This window comes from Chlamydotis macqueenii, chromosome 1 (genome assembly GCF_036417535.1).
Source record: "Chlamydotis macqueenii isolate bChlMac1 chromosome 1, bChlMac1.mat, whole genome shotgun sequence".
Taxonomy (NCBI): Eukaryota; Metazoa; Chordata; class Aves; order Otidiformes; family Otididae; genus Chlamydotis; species Chlamydotis macqueenii.
In genome coordinates, this window is record NC_141556.1 from 157034120 (window position 1) to 157053428 (window position 19309).

A 19309-nucleotide genomic window follows, 5' to 3' on the forward strand; every position below is an offset into this window, starting at 1 on the left:
TTAAAGCACTCTGTTTTCTGAAAGACTACAAAATGACTGCCACAACTGAACAAATGCAGTGTCAGAGGAGTTAGAACACAAATTCTGTCCTTGTGAATAAACAGAGCTGAAATAAGGAATATATCAGGTATCAGCAAAACTGCAATGGTGTCAGTATCATGTGTGCAAATAAACCCACACAAGTCAGCAGTTATTCTGTTCCTTAAAAAACTACCTGCAGGCATTGCTGAACCCCCTGACCACTGCCAAACCTCTCCCTCTTCTGGCCAGGATATCTAGAACAGCCTCCAGCAGTATGAAGCAACCCAAATTATACAGCACTTTGTCTGCAGTGCACATGGCTGGAGATAGCAAACAAATACGCATTCTCAAGAATGCACAGAGTAATGCCAATCATGGACAAAAATCCAGCCATCATGATACCTGTGTGTATTTTATATATCTACACACACTCATGGATACGTGTGTACGTAGGTGCTAGAGAAAACTCTAGTTGAGCAAAACGTTTCACTGGCATATTTCTCCCCAGGCAAATTTTGATTCAGTCCTACTCCTGCTTTTATTGCTTGCTAGCTGGTATTGCTTCTTATGCTGAGTGCTGCCCTGCATACTGAAGACGCGCAGTCATTTCTAACACACAAAAAAGCTTACCGATTCAAGCTTTTCACTGCAATTATTTCCTGACTGCAATCTGCTTACTCTGCAGTTCACTACATTTCAGTGTAGTTCAACTAGCTGCTCTGTGGGAAAAGACAGGAAGAGAGGGCAACTGTGTATATGTAGACAAAAATCAAGAGCACTGGCTGCAGCAAATTAACCAATGTTATCACAGGAATGCCACGTGCTGAGTTCTTTGTGAAGTGGTAAATCACACAGATAAAAAGTCATAGAAATTAAAAGACAGTTCATCTTTCTCAGCCGCTGTTGCATCAACTGATAGGAGTGTCATGCAAGAAGCTCACTTTTCAGACTGATTACTGGCATCAATTCAGTGGCATAATGTTAAGATTTTGCATAAATGATAAAACGAACATGGTAAAATAATAAACATTATAAACATGATAAAATAAGAACTCTGATAGTATTACTGCATTACCAGAAAGCGCTCGCAACAATTTCCAGTGGAGTGGAGCTGTTGCCTCTCATCACGGCTTCCTTCAACCCGTCATTGAAAAAACCCCAAAACCAAAGCCCAAACTACTCACTGTCTTCTTCCAGTCATATCTAATACAATGAGAGTGCCCACAAGCTTTTACAACATTATTTTTTACCCTTCCATTTCAGCTCTTTTACCATGATCTCTGCACAGCAGCCACCATTCCCCAACAAAATTCAGAGAGTAATGGACTGCCAAATTGAGGAAGAAGAAACCTGTGAAGAGCAGCATGACTCTAAAAAATGCACTTGCAGCTCCGAGTGTGCATCATCAACAGCAGAATCTGACTCAGGTTTAATTCCATTTAAATTCTGCAATTACTATGGCATGCTAGCATTTCATACTTTCATTTTTCTCAGTCTTCAAACAGCAGATGTCACCATGTCACTTTTCCTTTTGATCTCTATTTTTTCTACCATTTCCCCTTATGCTTGTATTTATTACCAGCCTAAATCTACAAAGAAGACTATCTTCATAATTAAGATGTATGATAAGACATCCTAGCACAACTGTAATACTGACTTGCTGAACAGCACTGTGTATGTCAACATATACTTAAAGAGTACCTAACAATCCTCCTATTGTGGAAGAATGGTTAAAAAATAGCCGCTAAAAAGAGCTAGGTTTTCTTCAATGTAAGAGGTAAATCTTAAATCCTTCTTTTGTAAAAAGAAGCTTAATGTTCTAGATCTGTTGGCTCCACAAATGAAAACGACAGCACAAATCCCTACATGGCATACTCCAGCATGGTATGAACTATGGCATACCCCAAAATACAAGCTAACTTGGTCCTTCTAGCTGTTACTATCAGAGTTCCGTATTTGAATTAGTAGATTTTTCTAAAAGGCTTATTTCTATGTGTAAATTGCCCATGTAAACACTCAGAATGGCAGGAAATGACCATTGCTCCTTTCACTCCCTGGCCAGCCAGACCACCCACATCTGGACAGCAACCAGTCTCAAGGCCTATGGCCTGACAGCTTTTCTAGTCAACGTGCCTATGTACTACTTTCACAAAACACTTTTTACCCTTTAACAAGTTGCATATAAACAACTGCATATAAAAATACACATTTCATCTTTTCTCTCACAGATCCACCACCAGTAATTCTTAAAATACTACAGAACTGGGTTCCTAGAGTTTCGCCCTACTTTGATAAAGAACACTATACGTATGCAGGCCATCAGATCATCATTCAGGAGTCCATAGAACACTTTGGAGCCGTCGTGTGGCCGGGGGTAAGTATGTGATATGGCACCCAGAAAGCTGATAGGACAGAAGAGTAAACCATAACAGTGGCACACCAATATTAAGGAAGCTTTCTCAGATGACACTTGTGACAGCAGAGGCTTCCCCATGCAGAACAAAGTTGTGAAGTACTTCACCAGAAAGCTCCGCCTTACACTAATTTATCATTTCATGCCAGAAGAACTGTGGCACCTAAGGATTTGCAAATTTGATGCAGATACTGAAAAAATTAAGCAAGGGAACCCAGGAAGAAGTGTTCAGCTTCTTCCATGTTTCCAGTCAGTCATTGTTGGGAAGTAAAGAATCAGCAGTACAAAACAACACTGAAAAAGAAAGTTGTGAGAGATTAAGGAGTTTAAAACAATTAAATACGCTTCTTTTAAAGAGCAGGCTGGAATAGTTCCATTGCAGTATGGAAAACTGCATTTGCAAACAGTTGTTCTTCAGTCTTTGCTTCTCCTGCTCCTAAAACCAGAATTTTGCACGGACTGAGAAAATTGCCTTTGAGGGAAGAGAGGGTCAACTGATAAAGACATGAAAATTAGGATTTCAAAATTTTTCAGTTCCACATTTATTGAAAAAGGTCACAAAAAATGCCAGACAGTTCAAAACAATGGAGAAAAAGAAAGCGTATGGGTGAAACAGTGTATCTTATTTTGAAATGTCAGATCATCAGTTCTCACGTTAATCAGGTGTCAGAATGCAGATGGTAAAACTTTCCAAGAAAATTGAGAGGTTGCACAAATTGGACTGGTGATTTATTAGCTGTCAGCTTTCCCAGAGCAGGTAGCCACTGTTGCATTAAGAAAAGCACAAGAGTTAAAACAGTAACAGTAACACAGCTCTAAAGAAGAGACGCGAAAGGGGGAAGTTAGTTTCTTTGGCATCAGTTTATGTTGTTTATAGACAGCCAATTTATATTCTATTGATAAGACCTCCACAAAGGTCTGACAAGGAACACTGATAACCATACAGTGTGGTGGTTTGTTTTTTCTTTTTTAAGTTTATACTATTATCCATAGTCAAGTGTTGAGTTGGTAAACAACAGATTTTTAATATTTCCTTTGTAAAAAAAATTAAACAAAAAACCTGTTTTCAAAAAAGCTCTGCTGAAACCTGAATCTACTTTATGATAGTGATAATAAAACATAACATTTATGATAATAAACCAGAACATTACTTTTCACATATTGTTAAACTTCTTGTTTGCTCTTCCAACTGTATGGTTCACATCTAAACATTGCCTACCTTGAGCTGTCAGAGGACTCACAGTGTACAAAAATGTGTAGCAAATCATTATTCCACAAACCTAAACCTAAAAATAAGCTGTTAATTTTTTAAATACAAAACCAGGACAAATAATAATTCTTTCCATATTACATTTTTATGTTACAGTCTTCAATGTTTTTCATTATATATAAAAAAAAAAAACAACAAAAAAAACCCCACCAACAAAAAAACCCAACTGTATAAAAACATCAAATGAATTTTTGTGAAACTTACCTGTTACCCTCTTATGGATATGTGTTAACCATTTTAGGCACTGGCTTTATCTCAATATCTGGAATCAAATCAAGAACAATTCAACCTCAAAGACAAAAAAGTTTTGGAAATTGGCGCTGGAACAGGCTTGGTTTCCATCGTAGCCTGTCTCTTAGGTTAGTAAATTCGTATTTCCTTTTGGGTTTCTTGTGAAAGATGATCTAGAAACTGTCACTTAAACAGTGAAGCAACAGTTGAAGTAAACTTTGTTTGTCACCGCTTTTTTTAAAAATGAAAATTATTGTAAAATATTGTTTTGTTAATAAAGTAACTACTGTAGTTATTGGTGAGGGGGAGTCTGGGGAAGTTATGTAGATAAAAGTTTATATATATATATATATATATGTTTAACTACATACCTATAAATTGAAATTCATGTTTTCTTTAGGAGCTTATGTTACAGCAACTGATGTGCCTGAAGTTCTTGAAAATCTCTCATATAATATTTCAAGAAATACAAAAGACATGAATATGCACAAACCTGAAGTGAGAAAACTCGTATGGGGAGAAGGCCTCAATGAAGACTTTCCTGTATCAACGTACCATTATGATTTCATACTGGCAACTGATGTTGTATACCATCATGCAGCTTTGGACGCCCTGCTAGCAACAATGGTGTACTTTTGTAAGCCAGGAACAGTATTACTATGGGCAAATAAATTCAGATTCAGTACAGACTATGAATTTTTGGAAAAAGTTTGCAATATATTTAACACAACCATTCTAGCAGAATTTCCAGAATCAAATGTCAAGCTGCTTAAAGCCACAGTAAGAGAGAATTAAAGAGAAAACTATTATTAGTTTTGATTTAAGGGCAGCACCTTACAGTTTGGAATGTTTTGCAGCATTACAGTGCACCTTCTGGGCATTTATGTTTGTAAAGTTGTAGTTGTATCTGAGTTTTGCATTACAAGCTCTAAAAAAAAAAAACAAAACACCAAACTGGCAAGACAAATGATATAGCAATTTGTCTCTGGTTAATACGTATGACCTGTTCAAACAGACCAATTTCACTCCACTGAAGGAACAATGTTAGTAGCAACAGTTAGTAAAAAGGTTTCAACAGAAAGCATTGATCTCTGGCCTGCACTGAACTTCTGTTTTTTGTAAGGTGTTTTCTTTCAGCAAGTCTCATTTATGTACTCTTTCAGAAACCAATACAGTTTTTAGCTTCATTAATTTGTTTTTATTAATTATAAAATAATCTTTTAAAGTATGAGTGCGCACATGGTGGTTTTTTGATCTTCAACTTTGCACATTTATTCTGCTGTGTTTTACATTTTTAACATTATTAAACATATATGTATAGCTTTACAATACCTGATCAAGATTTAACTGTCTGGCACTTTTATACACGTATCAGCCTGTCCTGATACTCAGCTTCACATGGATTTTTGAGTTTGCCTGAAATCACTCCAAAATGAAGATTTACAAGAGCACCTATGTATCAGCAATTCCAAGTTACACATTGTAACGGTTTGAGAGGTTGAATTTTTCTTAAAAAAAATTAAATGTAAACTCTGGCAAACAATACAGATAATAGTGTCCCATTACTTTAGTCTAATAAATAAGATTTTAGCTACTCTTGAAGTAGCTTTAAGGCCTTCATACAATTCAAATTAAGATCAAACATGTTAAAATTCTGTTTACTGTAAAAAATACAGAGCTTTTACAGGTTTGCAGTTAAAAGTAAAAGTTAAGAACCTAACATGCATGCAGTGAGCCTTTCCAGCCTAATTCCAAATCCTTGGTGTTGGCAGTTCTGGCACATCCATTGCCAGCAATGGGATGCACAATAAGGAAACTCCCTGATGACAGGAGTTAGATTAACAGGTATTAAGCTGTACCCAGGTGCCTTTGCTGATAAATACACACAATTTAATAATCAGCATTCAGTAATGAAAACATGCGTTCCAATAAAAAAATCAAACTTATCTTTTCATATCCTGCCCCATATAAAATCACTTTAAGTTTACAATTGTTGGTTTTCTAGAATACACAATAATCAGGTGGATACATGACAGGAAGCCAATTTTCAGTGAATGTGGCACAATGAGTCCATCCAAGCAACTTCATTAGCTGAAGGAAAAAAAAAACAAAAACACAAAAAAACCCCCACATTAAAAAAAAAAAAAAAAAAGAGAGAAGCTCTAGGGTCTTATTCTTTTTAAAGTCTAAATCCTTCCAACAAACATTGCATTGATATCAACATGTTACTAAAGATGTCTATTATCAGATAGATAGGTAACAGATTGAAGAACTGGTGATCTTGGAATTACTCAGTCCTGAAAGGGGAAAAAGAAAACCATTCTATATGATCTACAGATCTTTCAACTCAATGCACAAACTTTGTCCTAGGAATTACAGTAATTCTCATTAATTCTCCATCAATATTCTACTAGCAATATTTGTGATTAATAATAGTAAAAATAACAATGGTTAAACAGCAACGTAGTGGGATTTTAAATATGCAGATGATTTTTGGCTAAGTTGCCTCTACTTTCTTTGCGCCCCAAATTAAGTTCTAGAAAAAATTCAAGACGACTTATATCTTCCTTTTAAAAGCTTACTCAGCGTGAACATAGCCCAATACTTTACCCAATACCACTTACCTGAATGCAGTTTTTCAAGTTGTCTTTTGTTGGCTTCTCTTCTGCAAGTTTTGTGGCAAACTTGAGACCTCTCCCATACATTTTATTTACCAATGCGTGCTTATAGGCAAAAGTTAAAACCTACAATGCAAAACCAAAACCAAATTAGATATTTTAATATTTTAATCTTACAAGGCTTAACAAATAATAGCAGATTCTGTTCAGATATCAGAAGTGATTTAAACAAAGGAAAATATTTACACAAGATAGCTTGCATTTTTCTTTGCAGTAAAACAGATGATTCACAGTAGTAGTTATAAACATGAACTTCCTAGAGGCTATTTCTGACTTCATGAACATATTTGACTTCAGAACATGTTATGTAACTCAGATGTCACTATTCTTATTTTTTATTCAAATTTCTAGCTTATTTGGATTTTAATTCTCTAGAGGCAAAGACCCAACTGAGAGTTTTGAGTCCTAGGAAGTCACAAACTCACTGCAGAAACAAATATGAATGTACATAGTGAATGATACATACACACACACACACAGAGAAATGCACATAATTATAAACAAGGAATGAAGACAAGTAAGCATGAAGACAAGCCTCAGGTTTTGGGTCAGCTCCTTACTACTGATTATTTAATAAGAAGAGATTATAAAAAAAGCTTTCTCTTGACAATAACTAGTTCTAAAGACACAGCTTACAACACTTGACAATGCTATAACTAACATGCGCAAATGAACGTGTCTACTTAAGAGCTAATGTAAAATAAATCAGGTTCTTAATACCCCAACTGACAGCATTCAGAGTGCTGCAAGATAGTTCATACCACTTCATCAGTTACAGCACTAAGAATTAGTGCAATCAAGATACTGTTTCATAGATTCCCTTTGGAACATTCACAGTTAACAGCTTTTTTATATATTTTACTGAAGAGTGACATAGCAGCAAAGTTGGGGAATATGGTGGCGTTTCTGTTGTTGGCAAACTTTACAAAATCTTGTATTAGAGTCTGCTATTCATTTCCCCTCACTCATCACAGTATTTTTCCTTTCCTCTGAGTTCTCCAATAAAAGTTACATTTTCTCAATGTACACTTAAAATATCCCATTAAGAAAAACTAACAAAACCACTTCAAGGATGTTCAGAAATAAGTATTTTGCATTATAGCAAAAAAAATTTAAATATTTCTTAAGAATATAAACATCAAGGAATCAGAGATCTCAGTGCTGCAAGGACTGAAGAACCTGCCTAATTTTAGCTGCCTGAACGCTTCCAATGAATGTTAATCACACACACAAGTCTTTTCAGGATCAATACTTAACAAGATTGAACTAAAGAAAGAAATAACAAGCTTAATTATCAAGCAAATAAAGGTGGAATTTTGAAGCTCTAAAGTATATGCCAAGCACTCAAGAGTTGCTCATTCTTCTTCTGTCTTCAAGTACTTATTTTGTTGTGTTGAAGCACTCACTTAAGCTGTTATAGACTAAAACACACACATATATGCAACAATGAGCATACAGCACTGTTCACATATAGATTTTCCAAATAGTGCTACTGGAAAAATACTTTGCATGATGCATTCTCAATCCAGTTATTTTGGATATTTTCCTAAAGCAAAACACATTAGCAAATACTTCTGAAAAACTGCTCAGTGGATCCATTAGCAGATTTAGTTGTTTAATTAAACTTAAAAAAAAAAAAAATCCTGTCTTTAAAAGATGATAGAACCACAAAACAAAAAACCAAACCAAAAACAACAACAAAAAAAGAAAAATGCATTGGAGCTCTCAGCAAATATAACATATCTGAGGCTAACCAGAAATAATGTCACTGCTCTATTAAGAAAGCTCTTACCTGACCCTGTAAGTTTTGAATGGTTATTGAACATCAGTGATAAAGGCACGAGGAAAGCCACTTGACAGCATTTCTTTCGTAACAGGGCTTCCTAGAGTTTTTGTGGCAAGAAAACAAAGTATTTTACGAAACACCCTTGCTCTAGCCAAATAAAAGTTTGGGTATTTCTAAATGAGAAAAAGGTTCTCTGCTGGACCAAAAGATTGAAAACAATGCTCCAAGAGCTTTTGATAAAAGACAATAATTTCTGTCTTAGTGCTTGGAAAAAAAAACCAAACAAAACCAAACCAAACAAAAAACGAATCAACTCTATACAAGTTAAGTAAAACTACAAAAAGTTCATTAGCACTTCAGAAGTTAACAATAATGCATGAGATGCTTTAAAATCAGAATAGGTTTACAAACAAAAAATGTCAGATAAGAAACAGTACTTTGTAACTTGTACACATATTGGTCAAATTAAGCCTTTTAATTAAAATATCACAAGCTTTACAAGATCACAGAAGTGAAGATTATGATTCCTTGATTTGTGTAAACAAAATGTAAACTGGAGTGCTATGAAGATGTAACAAGGAAAACACCTGCTACCTGAATGTACAAACAAATAAACCAATTTGTAGTATCTAAAAGCAGTTCCTAGATGAAAGAATAGGAAGGAATCCTCAGTATTTGATATGATTTCAAAATTTCAATAAACAATTAAGGCTAACTTTCACAGAACAAGTGATATGGCCCAGAAATTGGCCAAAGAGCAACAAACAAAGGGTAATAAGAAAAGGCAATGCATACTTTTAGGGCATTGAGGGGGAAATCACTGTTAGATACTTTATTCCTCCAGCTAATGGCCTGTAATACTAAGAGTGCCAAGAGCCGGAACCATGAAAGTGGTTGGATGTCCACCTACTCGTTAGCTGCCTTAGTTGTCAATGGCTATACATAAAGATGTATATCTAGGACAGTAAAATGCTGAAATGATCTCTCCCAGAACACCTGAAGGCCTAAAGCACTTAAAAGCCTAAAAACACTTTTAAAAAAAAGAAAAATTTTTAAATCCAGCAACACTAAACCAGCTAATAATTTTTTCTAATATCCTAATATTGTTATCTATGAAACCAGACTTGTACAATCAGTTCCTTCACTATTTAAGCAGTTTATTATAATGTATCTATATTTACAACTAATTAAAGTATTTCTGTTTAAAGCTACCTATATGCTTGTACAATTAGTGCAGTATTCAAGTGCCTGACTTCCATCCTTTCTCATCCAGTTCTCCATCTTTCAAGTGCCAATGCCACAAAGCCATGTCCACATACAGGAAGAGCTCCACATTTTTGGTTCCTACATAGTTCTTTAGAATAAGCTGTCTGTCTCTTCAGGACTCCCAAATCAAGGACATTCACACAAGGTCTATCCCTGATCCTACATCACTACTCTGCTCTGCCCTTCCACCTTCCAAACCTTTTCTGTTCCCCAAAAGGCAAACGAGTCATGCAAGGTTAGGAGATGAGCCAAGTCACAACACTTCATTTTATCAGTCTGGCCTAAGTCAGTCCAGAGTAGTGTCCCAGAAAGGCCATTAAAGCCATAATTTCCTGTTTTCTACCAAGGTGAATTTTGCCAAGCACCAAGTCAGCTGGACTGAAGAACATAATCAATGCTTTTGCCCTTACCCTAGTAAAAATACTTGTTTCTTAGACAGAATCTGTTTTTAAGCCTTAAATACTACTTTACAAAATTAAGTCCTCAACATTGTTCCTAAACTCCCCATCTCAAAAGAAGCAAGCTACATGAACAGTACGGTTCCCCTTAAATGGTCAAAACTCCAGATTTTCCTCCTAACAGTCTGCAAAATAAAATTATTTGCACTAAACTAATAAATTTGTTTCTAAAACAGCAAAGCATTCCAGAAATACAACAGCATATTGCATGCAACACTGAGGCAGAGATTTATACAACTGTCTCTTCCAAACAGACAGAAGCAACTGCAAAGGAGGAAGACCAAAGACCACTGCAGATATTTAAAAAATTCTATTGCCCCATCGCTAGAGCAGAACACACTTAGGTTTATTCAAACAGCAAGCTAAGAGAGTTTTAAGCACAACTCCACTTACAAAACTTGTCAGCCATTATAAATAAAAACGAATGACTACTGATCAGACAGCTTGAACTAAAGATGCAGTTTGGCAGAGGTAGGTGGAATGAATGAACTGTAAAGTGTTAAGTTAATTTTTGAAGAAAAGTTACAGCCCATAACACACGTGTACAGTTATTCTCATAGTTTACAACAAAGACAGTAGGAATATAATTGCAATTCTTTTTCTTATGCTTTTTCGTGTCAGGTCATATCATAATTACATAGTCTTAGTCATTAATAGTGACCCTTAAAAAACCTAAATAAAGTATAATTAGATCCTCATAATATGTTTATGATTTTGAATGATGAAACAACATTCTGTCATTGGCTGGAAACTGAAGTACTAACAACTGAAACAGCTGATTTGAACTGGCTGCTAACTGCAGCCAGTTCCTAAGAAAACTACCACGTGGACATGACACCTGTTAGTAAAGGCAATGAAGGAACATGAACAGCAGCAAGCATGAAACTTCTAGGAAGCAATAACGTGAAAACAAAAAAGTTTTTTCTCAACTGAAAATAACTCCCTCCATCCTAGCCCTAGTCTTTTTTCTCCAAATCTGTTTTCAGGGAAAATCATTAGAGTGCTCTGCTATCTCCTTTCAAAGCAAAATTCTCAATCTCATCAAGACTCATCACATTATTCTCATTCCTTATCCCTTTCAAAGAGTATCCAGAAAAAGAAAACCTCAAAGAATAAATGTGAACAATTAAGTCTCAGTTCCAAAAATAATATTTATTCTTTAACTAGTAGCATGTACTTCTTTCCCTTAAAACTTTTTTTTTCCAACCTTATCTATAGGCACTGGTGGAATTAGAATTACCGAATAGTACCACAGGAGAGATGAGAGGATACATCCATCATGTGATCTTTAGACACGCTAAATTGATAGCTCGCAAAAACTAACGCTACTTCATTACAGATCAACATACATGCTCCTAGACCACAGAAAGCATGAAGAAAACCACCACAGAAACTAGAGAGCTACATAATTATTTGCCAAGCAGTCACTGAATCACAAAATGGCTGAAGGTGGAAGGGACCTCTGGAGATCATCTAGTCCAACTCCCCTGCTCAAAGCAGGGACACCTATAGCAGGTGGCCCTGCACCACATCTGATTAAATTTTGACTGCCTCCAAGGATCGAGACCTCACCACCTCTGCAGGCAATTGACTGTAGTATTTGATCACCCCCACAGCAAAAAACCTAACCTTCCCTGCCCCCCTCCCCTCCAAAACTCATAGAAAACCCAAAATCCAACTTTTTCTCAAGTCTGTGTTTTACTTTGTGCCCACTGCCTCTTGTCCTGTCACTGGGAACCACTGGGAAGACCCTGACTCCTCCTCTTTACTCCTCATATCATGTATTTATATACAGAGACTTTCTCTTCTCCAGGGTGAACAGTCCCAGCCTCTCCTCATAGGACAGATACTCCAGTCCCTTAATCATCTTTGCCGTCATCGTAACACTACTTATACTAGTAATCATAACTGTATGGATATAGGGCAAGTTGTCCAGCAGTAAGAGAACGTAGAATATAAACTCTATGTGGGCCAAAAAGGCTTGGGCAAGTAAGGCTACATATGGGTACGAGACAGAAAGGCTGCAGAAAAGCACAGAACACAGATGCACTCCAGGGATCACCAGGACGTGGTATGACAGGCTTGTTATCTCTGTTTCCAGAAGCCACCCACTTAAAATACCCAGAACACTCTAGAATGTTTCTGGGCTAAAAGTATTCTCAATGTACTGGTTTTGGCTGGGATAGAGTTAACTTCCTTCACAGTAGCTTCTATAGGCTACGTTTTGTATTTGTGATGAAAATGGCGTTGATAACACAGGTATGTTTTAGTTACTGCTTAGCAGTGCTTGCACAGCACCAAGGCCTTTTCTGCTTCTCACATTGCCTCACCAGCAAATAGGCTGGGGGTGTACAAAAAGTTGGGAGGTGATACAGCTGAGATAGCTGACTCCAACTGACCAAAGGGATATTCCATACCATAAGGCATCATGCTCAGCCAAAAAAGATATGGGGAAGAAGGAAGGGAGGATGTTAAGGCGTTATCTTCCCAAGTAGCCATTACGCATGATGGAGTCCTGCTTTCCTGGAGATGGCTGAATACCTGCCTGCCGATGAATTCCTTGTTTTGCTTTGCTTGTGCTACATAACATAAATGTTGAAAATTAAATATCAATATGAGGTGATTCTTGCTAACTGTAGAACTGTAGTCACATAGGTTAAAACTTCATAAAATCTGTTTGTTCCTAAAGGGAGTGGGACCCTAGAGATATTATAATACGCATTTGTTAGAAGCTAGCCTAGCGTATCTTTAATACAATGGTAAGTCCCAAACACCCCCAAACACCACCTGCAGAAATAGGCCCTGAGCCATCACTTTGGAGCCAGGAAAATCAAGGAGCATCGCGACCTGTTCTCAAGACCATATATGGAGATTTCAAGGAGGAGTTTGACCAGCGAATTCGAGGAGGGGGCGTTTTGACAACCACCAAGACCACCAAAAGACCCTCAAAAGACTGAGCATGTGCGAGTGGGTGGGGAAATGATGTAATGGTTTCTCAGAAAATTTATGTTTATGCATATTATTTATTGGAATTTGATGAATATGTATAATTAATGTGTATTTAACCCGTGCTGTTGATCAAATGGGTGCGCACGGTAGGCGGAGCGATTCCCCGTGCACCCAGCGCTGCAATAAAGAAGTGCCTGCTTCTTAACTTCTCATTGCTGTTAAGGAGTTTTATTCCGGATTTCGGTAACACTTGCAGCTTCTGTTTTACCTATTAAACTGTCTTTATCTCAACCCGTGAGTTGTCTCATTTTTATGTTTCCAGTTCTCTTCCCCATCCTGCTGTGGGGGAGTGAGCAAGTGACTGTATAAGGCTCACAACAGTCATTCAGTTTAGGTTTCAATTTGATTAGTAAAACCAAAAGAGCAAAGCAGACAAACATACTGGGTAAACAAGATGGAAGTTATTTCCATATGAAATGCTACGGAAATAAAAAAATTTTGTTGGTCTTTCAGTACCAATTTAACCACATAGAAGCATCAATTTTCACAGCAAAATCTGAATATGCACTTAGACATATCAGTGGTTAAGAAAGTCAAAGAGACAGGTTCAAGTCCTGATCTGTGTGATTCAAATCGGAGTTACTCATTTCAGGTCCAGAGCACACAGCTCAAAAGTGCCAGGACTCAATATCTGTCTCGAAAAAAAACCAACTGCATAACAAAGAGTGATCAAGTCCCAACAGGATGTTTATATTGGCAGTTTTTCTACTGAAATTATTCCCATCAGCTTTAAAAAAAAAAAAAAAAAAAAAAAAAAAAAAAAAGTAGTAAACCAGGGGTCACTATACTGGAATACAGTACTGTATTTACAAATACTCAGCAAGAAAATAATGTGCCAGATAACGTGATTAAAGCACAAGATCTCCTACCACAGGATATTATAATCAGTTAAAGACTAGAAGAGGAATGCTGAAACGATGTAGGTGTACAAAAATACATACACTAAAAGAAGTGAGGGTAACCACTATCAATCTTCTTGTTCAGGCCCCCAGCTAAAGCACGAGTTCTTACTCGGAAGACTATTTAGTGTGAAGGAAATGAAGCAATTTTAAAAAATAATTTTTTAACTATCTGAAGTGCTTTGACAATTTAACTGAATTTAACAAATACACTGGTCATTTCATCTTCCACTAAAACACAACCATATGCAAGAGTTAAGTAGTAATTAGTTACTGTACTCAATAACTCAACAGTTAAACAAAGTCATAAACTGTAAATTAAAAGCTACGTAATTATTCACCTACAATGGATTTCTTTTCTTTTCCCCTTTCTGGAGCAGCTGTCTTGAATGGAGAAGACAAAAAACTTAATCTCAGGATTAGGAACCTTGAAATTACAGGGAAATCTGTGCTAATAAATATGTAAGTGAAATTATTTCCAAAGACTTCTTCCTTTACCTCTACAGACATTACTGACAGCAGAACACAAAACTTCTCTTGTCCATACTGTAGAAGGGCTACAGAATGCAGGACTGAACAGAGTAGGGATGCTGTACACTTCTGTGTAGGTACAGCTAGAACAGCACAGAGGTTAATAAAAAAATATTCCCTGAAAGGTACAGAAAGAAGCAATTCAATAAAGCAAGCAGCTTTTTCATGAAAATCTGGTACTGTTCTATACCCTTCCCTTAACCTCTACGCTCACATGCACAGAGATGGGCTTACCATGGACTTGACAGGCCTGGCAAGACCTCTGTGGAAAAAGGTCATTAAGGAAGCACAGCATATGGGGACAGGGAGGGATGCATGAGGCTGTGCACACAAAGGTAGTGCATAATTCCAGGAGAAATCATAAAAAAAAAAAAATCAACATGCAAAAGAAAAAAATAGACTTAAAAAAAAAAAATCTACTTTGTTCTCTTACCTTACTGTCAAAAAGATCAGTCCATTTTGTTGTTTCCCAGAATGTCTCTGTCAAAGCTTCTGAGCAGCTCTCATGATCCTCATCTTTGCCTTCTGCATCACTCGAAGCAGCCCCTTCTTGGGCCTGCAGATGAAGAAGCTGGTCAGCCAATGCACTTCCTTTTCGACAAAGTGCATCCACTAAAGTAGTCTTCTGTTTTTCCATTTCACTAGAAAAAAAAAAACAAAACAGCAAGAAAAACACTAAGGACTTTTTGCAGAAAAGAATCAAATTAAGAATCAAATCAGTGCTGTACTGAGTTTAAGCTAAAAATTCTACAGCAGGTAATATATACAAAACAAAAATAAGCACAAAGATAATTTTAAAAGCATGACTATTTATTAGAAATTAAACTAATTGTAGCTTAATCATTCTTCTAAGTCTGAAATGCCTTTGGTGTCTTAAGGCAAGGGCAACTCAGGATTCTTAAAGTGAGTAAGCCAGCATCTAGAAATACAGCTTTACATTTCTTGGCATTATACACAGGGAGAGTCAAATCCACCACTAACATAAGCAGATATAGTTCTGCTGACTTCAAAGGAATTGCACCCATTTAAAGCAGCACTGAATTCAGTATTCAGTTTCAGATGTTAGACTCCACCACATGACCTAATGGGTCAACTTACCAAGAAACATTGAGAATTAAGTTTATTATGTCATAGCTTTGCTTTTATATCAGTAATTCCAGAATTATACACAAATATTCAGGATAGCTAGAACAGACAGATTAGTTTTACAACTGATATCTGGTATTTTATCTAAAATAATCAACAAATATGCATGTCCTCTTTTAAGGGCCTAATCTTCAAATCTGCTGCTCTATTTGTGACTAAAACAGCACCATGCCACACACTACAAAATCCACCAGTTATTGTCCAGACTAGGGTGGTACTTTCCAAAATACTGTTTTCCTAAGGATATATACTGTTGATTCAGAGGAACAATCTAAAACTAAAGGGGAAAAAAAAAGAAAAAAAAAAAAAAAAAAAAAAAAAGGTCTCAAAAATACTCTGAAGCACAAGTATGGTCATTAGGCATCTCACAAATGAAATCTTTTGCAAGCAGGTACTTCCTAGACTGCTGTCCATTTTGTCTTCAGATCCAGATCCAAAAGGTTGTAAAGTATTATGAAAAGGCAGGTAGCATTCAAAATACACACCTCTATATCAATATTCCAGTGGTCTCTCTGATCGGAGATTAAGTTTCATACAAAAAATTAATAGTTCATTTTTCTGATACATTTCAATCCTGAAAGCACCCTGTTTATTTTATTTAATATTTCTAAAGTAAAAATTTGCAGCTATAATAAGTGAACAAAATAATTTTGCAGTCAAGTCTGAAATTACTTGTGTCCTAAAAAAGTAACACAAGTTCTTTAAAAACGTTATAGTCATTCCATTTCTTATAAGCAGAGACAAAGTACATAGGTTACAGAAATAGGATGCAAGAAAATTATTTACTGGTTAGGTACTTTTTTATAGTAGTTGCATCAGGCCTGGGATCAGTCTTCATGGCAAAATATACTGCTAATGCTGTCTGATCAATATGAGAGATTACAGTATTTGCAGCTTCAACAATTTCATCAAGTCTTTTCATTCGTTCCTAAAAGAAGAATAAAAAAGGTGTTTAGCACTATGAAGTCATACTCCTTGATTGTTGATGCTACTAACACTAGGATAATTAAAAAAGTATGCAGAAATAACATTAGACAATTCAGCATGTCCTTTTCTCCACTTTCTCAAATTTTTGATTAAAAAAAAAAAACGATAAGAAGTCTGCATGATCAATATTTCCTGCAAATGTAGTCCATTTCACTGAAAACAAACTGTAAAATATGAGGTGGGTATATGCTAAATGCATATAACCAGAAGAAAAACACCTTTCAGGAAAAAGTAATCCTCTTAAGTAACAGTACAGTTATTAATTTCAGAAATAAATATAAAATCAGAATGAAATAAACAGAAAAATACTCAAGCTACTGACATACACAAAGTTGTTTATCTTCAAGATAAACAAAAAAAGCAGATATATGTAAACATTTATCTTCACAGTTATCATTTTCGAAGACAATGACAGATGGTGGATTTAGCTGTGTCATTTCAAAGGGTCACCGTCCACTGTTGTCTGAGCAATTCTGCTAGAACAAATTACCAATCCAGCAGAGGAGCAGAATGAGACTTGTGCTTGTCTCAGCAATGACCATGTAGGATCACCTGTTGTGACAGGACTAGGGGTAACCATTTCAAGATAGAGGGAGGCAGATTTAGATTAGATATTAGAAAAAACAATTTTACAACAACGGTGGTGGAACACTGGAACAGGTTGCCCAGAGAGGTGGTGGATGCCCCATCCCTGGAAATGTTCAAGGCCAAGTTGGATGAGGCTCTCTCTGAGCAACCTGATCTGGTTGAAGATGTCCCTGCTCCTTGCAGGGGGGTTGGACTAGACGACCTTCGAAGGTCCCTTCCAACCCTAACCACTCTATGATTCTAGAATACTGTTGTAGCCCAAACCCGTAAGGAAACTTATGATGTGTTTAACTTAACAAGGAGTAAATGATAAGCAAACATACTATAAGTAAGCATACTTTCTTTCATTCTGCTGTGGGATTAAATAAATCACAGTCAGTTAGGGAGGCGGTTGTCAACCTAATAAGGAATTTCTGCCGTATCGTACTAAGTACAGTTATTGCAGTCACTTCAAAACCAAATATGCATGAAGAAAGATTCAGCTGTTTAGGCTACATGGACATATTGAGACAAGGATTTATTGAGAGAAACCAAGCTTAAAGTGTTAAATAACCTTTTCAGAGTCCAGTTGATGAAGTCTTGCAACATACAATGGAAGATGATTAGGAAATGCTTCTTTCAACTCATTATATATGTCAGTGGTATCCAGCCTAGAAGAGAGGAGGGCATAGCATGAAAGTACAGACTCCAGATATTCTTTTGTAGATATGCTTCAAGATTGTGTAGTCATGACAGTAGACATACTTGGTCATCCACTGTATTTTTAGATCTCTTAAAGCTTCAGCAAATTCTTCTTTTACATCTTTTTCCTTTTCCTGTTCTCTTTCTTTCTCTTTGCTGCCATTTTTAGTCTTTGATGGTGATGGAATCAGATGATAATGAACAGTGAGGACATCCTGGAGGTGGGAGAAGAGACACATACTGAGAGAGATACAGTATGCTTTTTTCCGATGCTATATAAAAGCTAAATCATAGCAAGCAACTACTATGAGTTACACATACACTGAGTGAGGATTCGGAGAGCAAACATATTAGTCATTAAAAATTCAGGAACTGCTTTAACTTTTTATTTTAAGCAATAAGGATGTAAATATTAAAACAGCACACTGGGTAAGACAAGGAAGCCTAAAATTTAGCAAGTTTAACATTTTCGTATTTATGTAATATTGCATAATATTAGTTAGGGAATCAGAAGACTGGGGATATTTTGTTTGTTTATAAAAAGCAAGTTACTTGGTTAAAAGGCAAAGGAAAAAAAAATCAGAGATCCTATTCCAAAAATCCGGCAATAAACAAATGAGAACAGATGACTGAATTCTAAGTAGTAATACAATAATAATATAAATATGAATCATGCCATAGGATACACAAGTTTATTTGTCCTGAGACAATATTTCTTCCTACTGAATGAGCTGATGCATCTACAGTTTTCCAGTTTGCTGCCACAGACTTCCCAGTTTCACCTGTATCTGTGCTCCAAGTAAGCAGACACAACTGCAAGATTTTTTTAAAAACGCTTTATGCTAGCATAGAAATATCATTATAGTTTAAGTTCATGCCACACTAGTAACAATTACCATAAGAAAATCAGACACAGCTACTTGAAAGGAAAATCCTAACTGATCTTAGACCATGCTCTGAATTCCATTTCTTGAGATAATTTACATATAAATTTGCAAGTAAGCCAGCACCAGACTTACGTCACTGCTTCTAAAACATTACAATTGCTGAGGGAGGCCATTTGGTTGTAATGTTCAAATTTTTAAAAAAGCCTCTCCCCAAACAATAAGGACACATGTCTGTGGTTTGTTTTTTTTTTTTTTTTACCACATAAAATATTTTGCAGAGAAGATCACTTAAGTTTAAAACCTCTACATACCATTACTCTGTTGCAACGTTGTGCAAAATATTGTGTTGCATGCTCAATTGCTGTGGCAATTTAATTATTCAAATAACTTACTCTAAAATACATTTAAGGGACTGTTTCCCACAAATCGAGTCAGTGTTGCATAATGAAATGAAATCT

The 19309-nt window shown here is 36.1% G+C and overlaps 2 protein-coding genes and 1 long non-coding RNA gene across 7 annotated transcripts in view; 1 reads left to right on the forward strand and 2 right to left on the reverse strand.

The window, feature by feature from the left end:
- Window positions 1–1009: 1009 nt before the first annotated feature.
- On the forward strand, window positions 1010–5163 carry METTL21C (methyltransferase 21C, AARS1 lysine). The gene is made up of 4 exons (XM_010115887.2): window positions 1010–1448; window positions 2250–2395; window positions 3946–4063; window positions 4336–5163. The coding sequence occupies exons 1-4, from the start codon at window positions 1295–1297 to the stop codon at window positions 4728–4730; spliced, it is 813 nt and encodes a 270-aa protein (XP_010114189.1). The 5' UTR covers window positions 1010–1294; the 3' UTR covers window positions 4731–5163.
- Window positions 3147–3951, reverse strand: LOC147602325 (uncharacterized). The gene is made up of 2 exons (XR_015261472.1): window positions 3654–3951; window positions 3147–3198 (listed from the first exon to the last, which is right to left on the reverse strand). It is a non-coding gene; the product is annotated as an uncharacterized LOC147602325 (long non-coding RNA).
- The window catches only part of TPP2 (tripeptidyl peptidase 2), a 55198-nt gene continuing 40516 nt past the window's right edge, over window positions 4628–19309 (reverse strand). For 3 of the 5 annotated variants that reach the window (XM_086770887.1, XM_086770876.1, XM_086770868.1), the window contains 6 exons: window positions 18028–18179; window positions 17837–17933; window positions 16506–16636; window positions 14996–15203; window positions 6560–6679; window positions 4628–6026 (listed from right to left, as the gene is read on the reverse strand). In XM_086770887.1, the coding sequence (XP_086627013.1) occupies window positions 5937–6026; window positions 6560–6679; window positions 14996–15203; window positions 16506–16636; window positions 17837–17933; window positions 18028–18179 (798 nt within the window). In that variant the 3' untranslated portion in view covers window positions 4628–5936. Of the gene's footprint in view, window positions 6027–6559; window positions 6680–14995; window positions 15204–16494; window positions 16637–17836; window positions 17934–18027; window positions 18180–19309 lie in introns of those variants that run through there. The other 2 variants (XM_086770892.1, XM_086770901.1) reach the window with 2 other exon arrangements.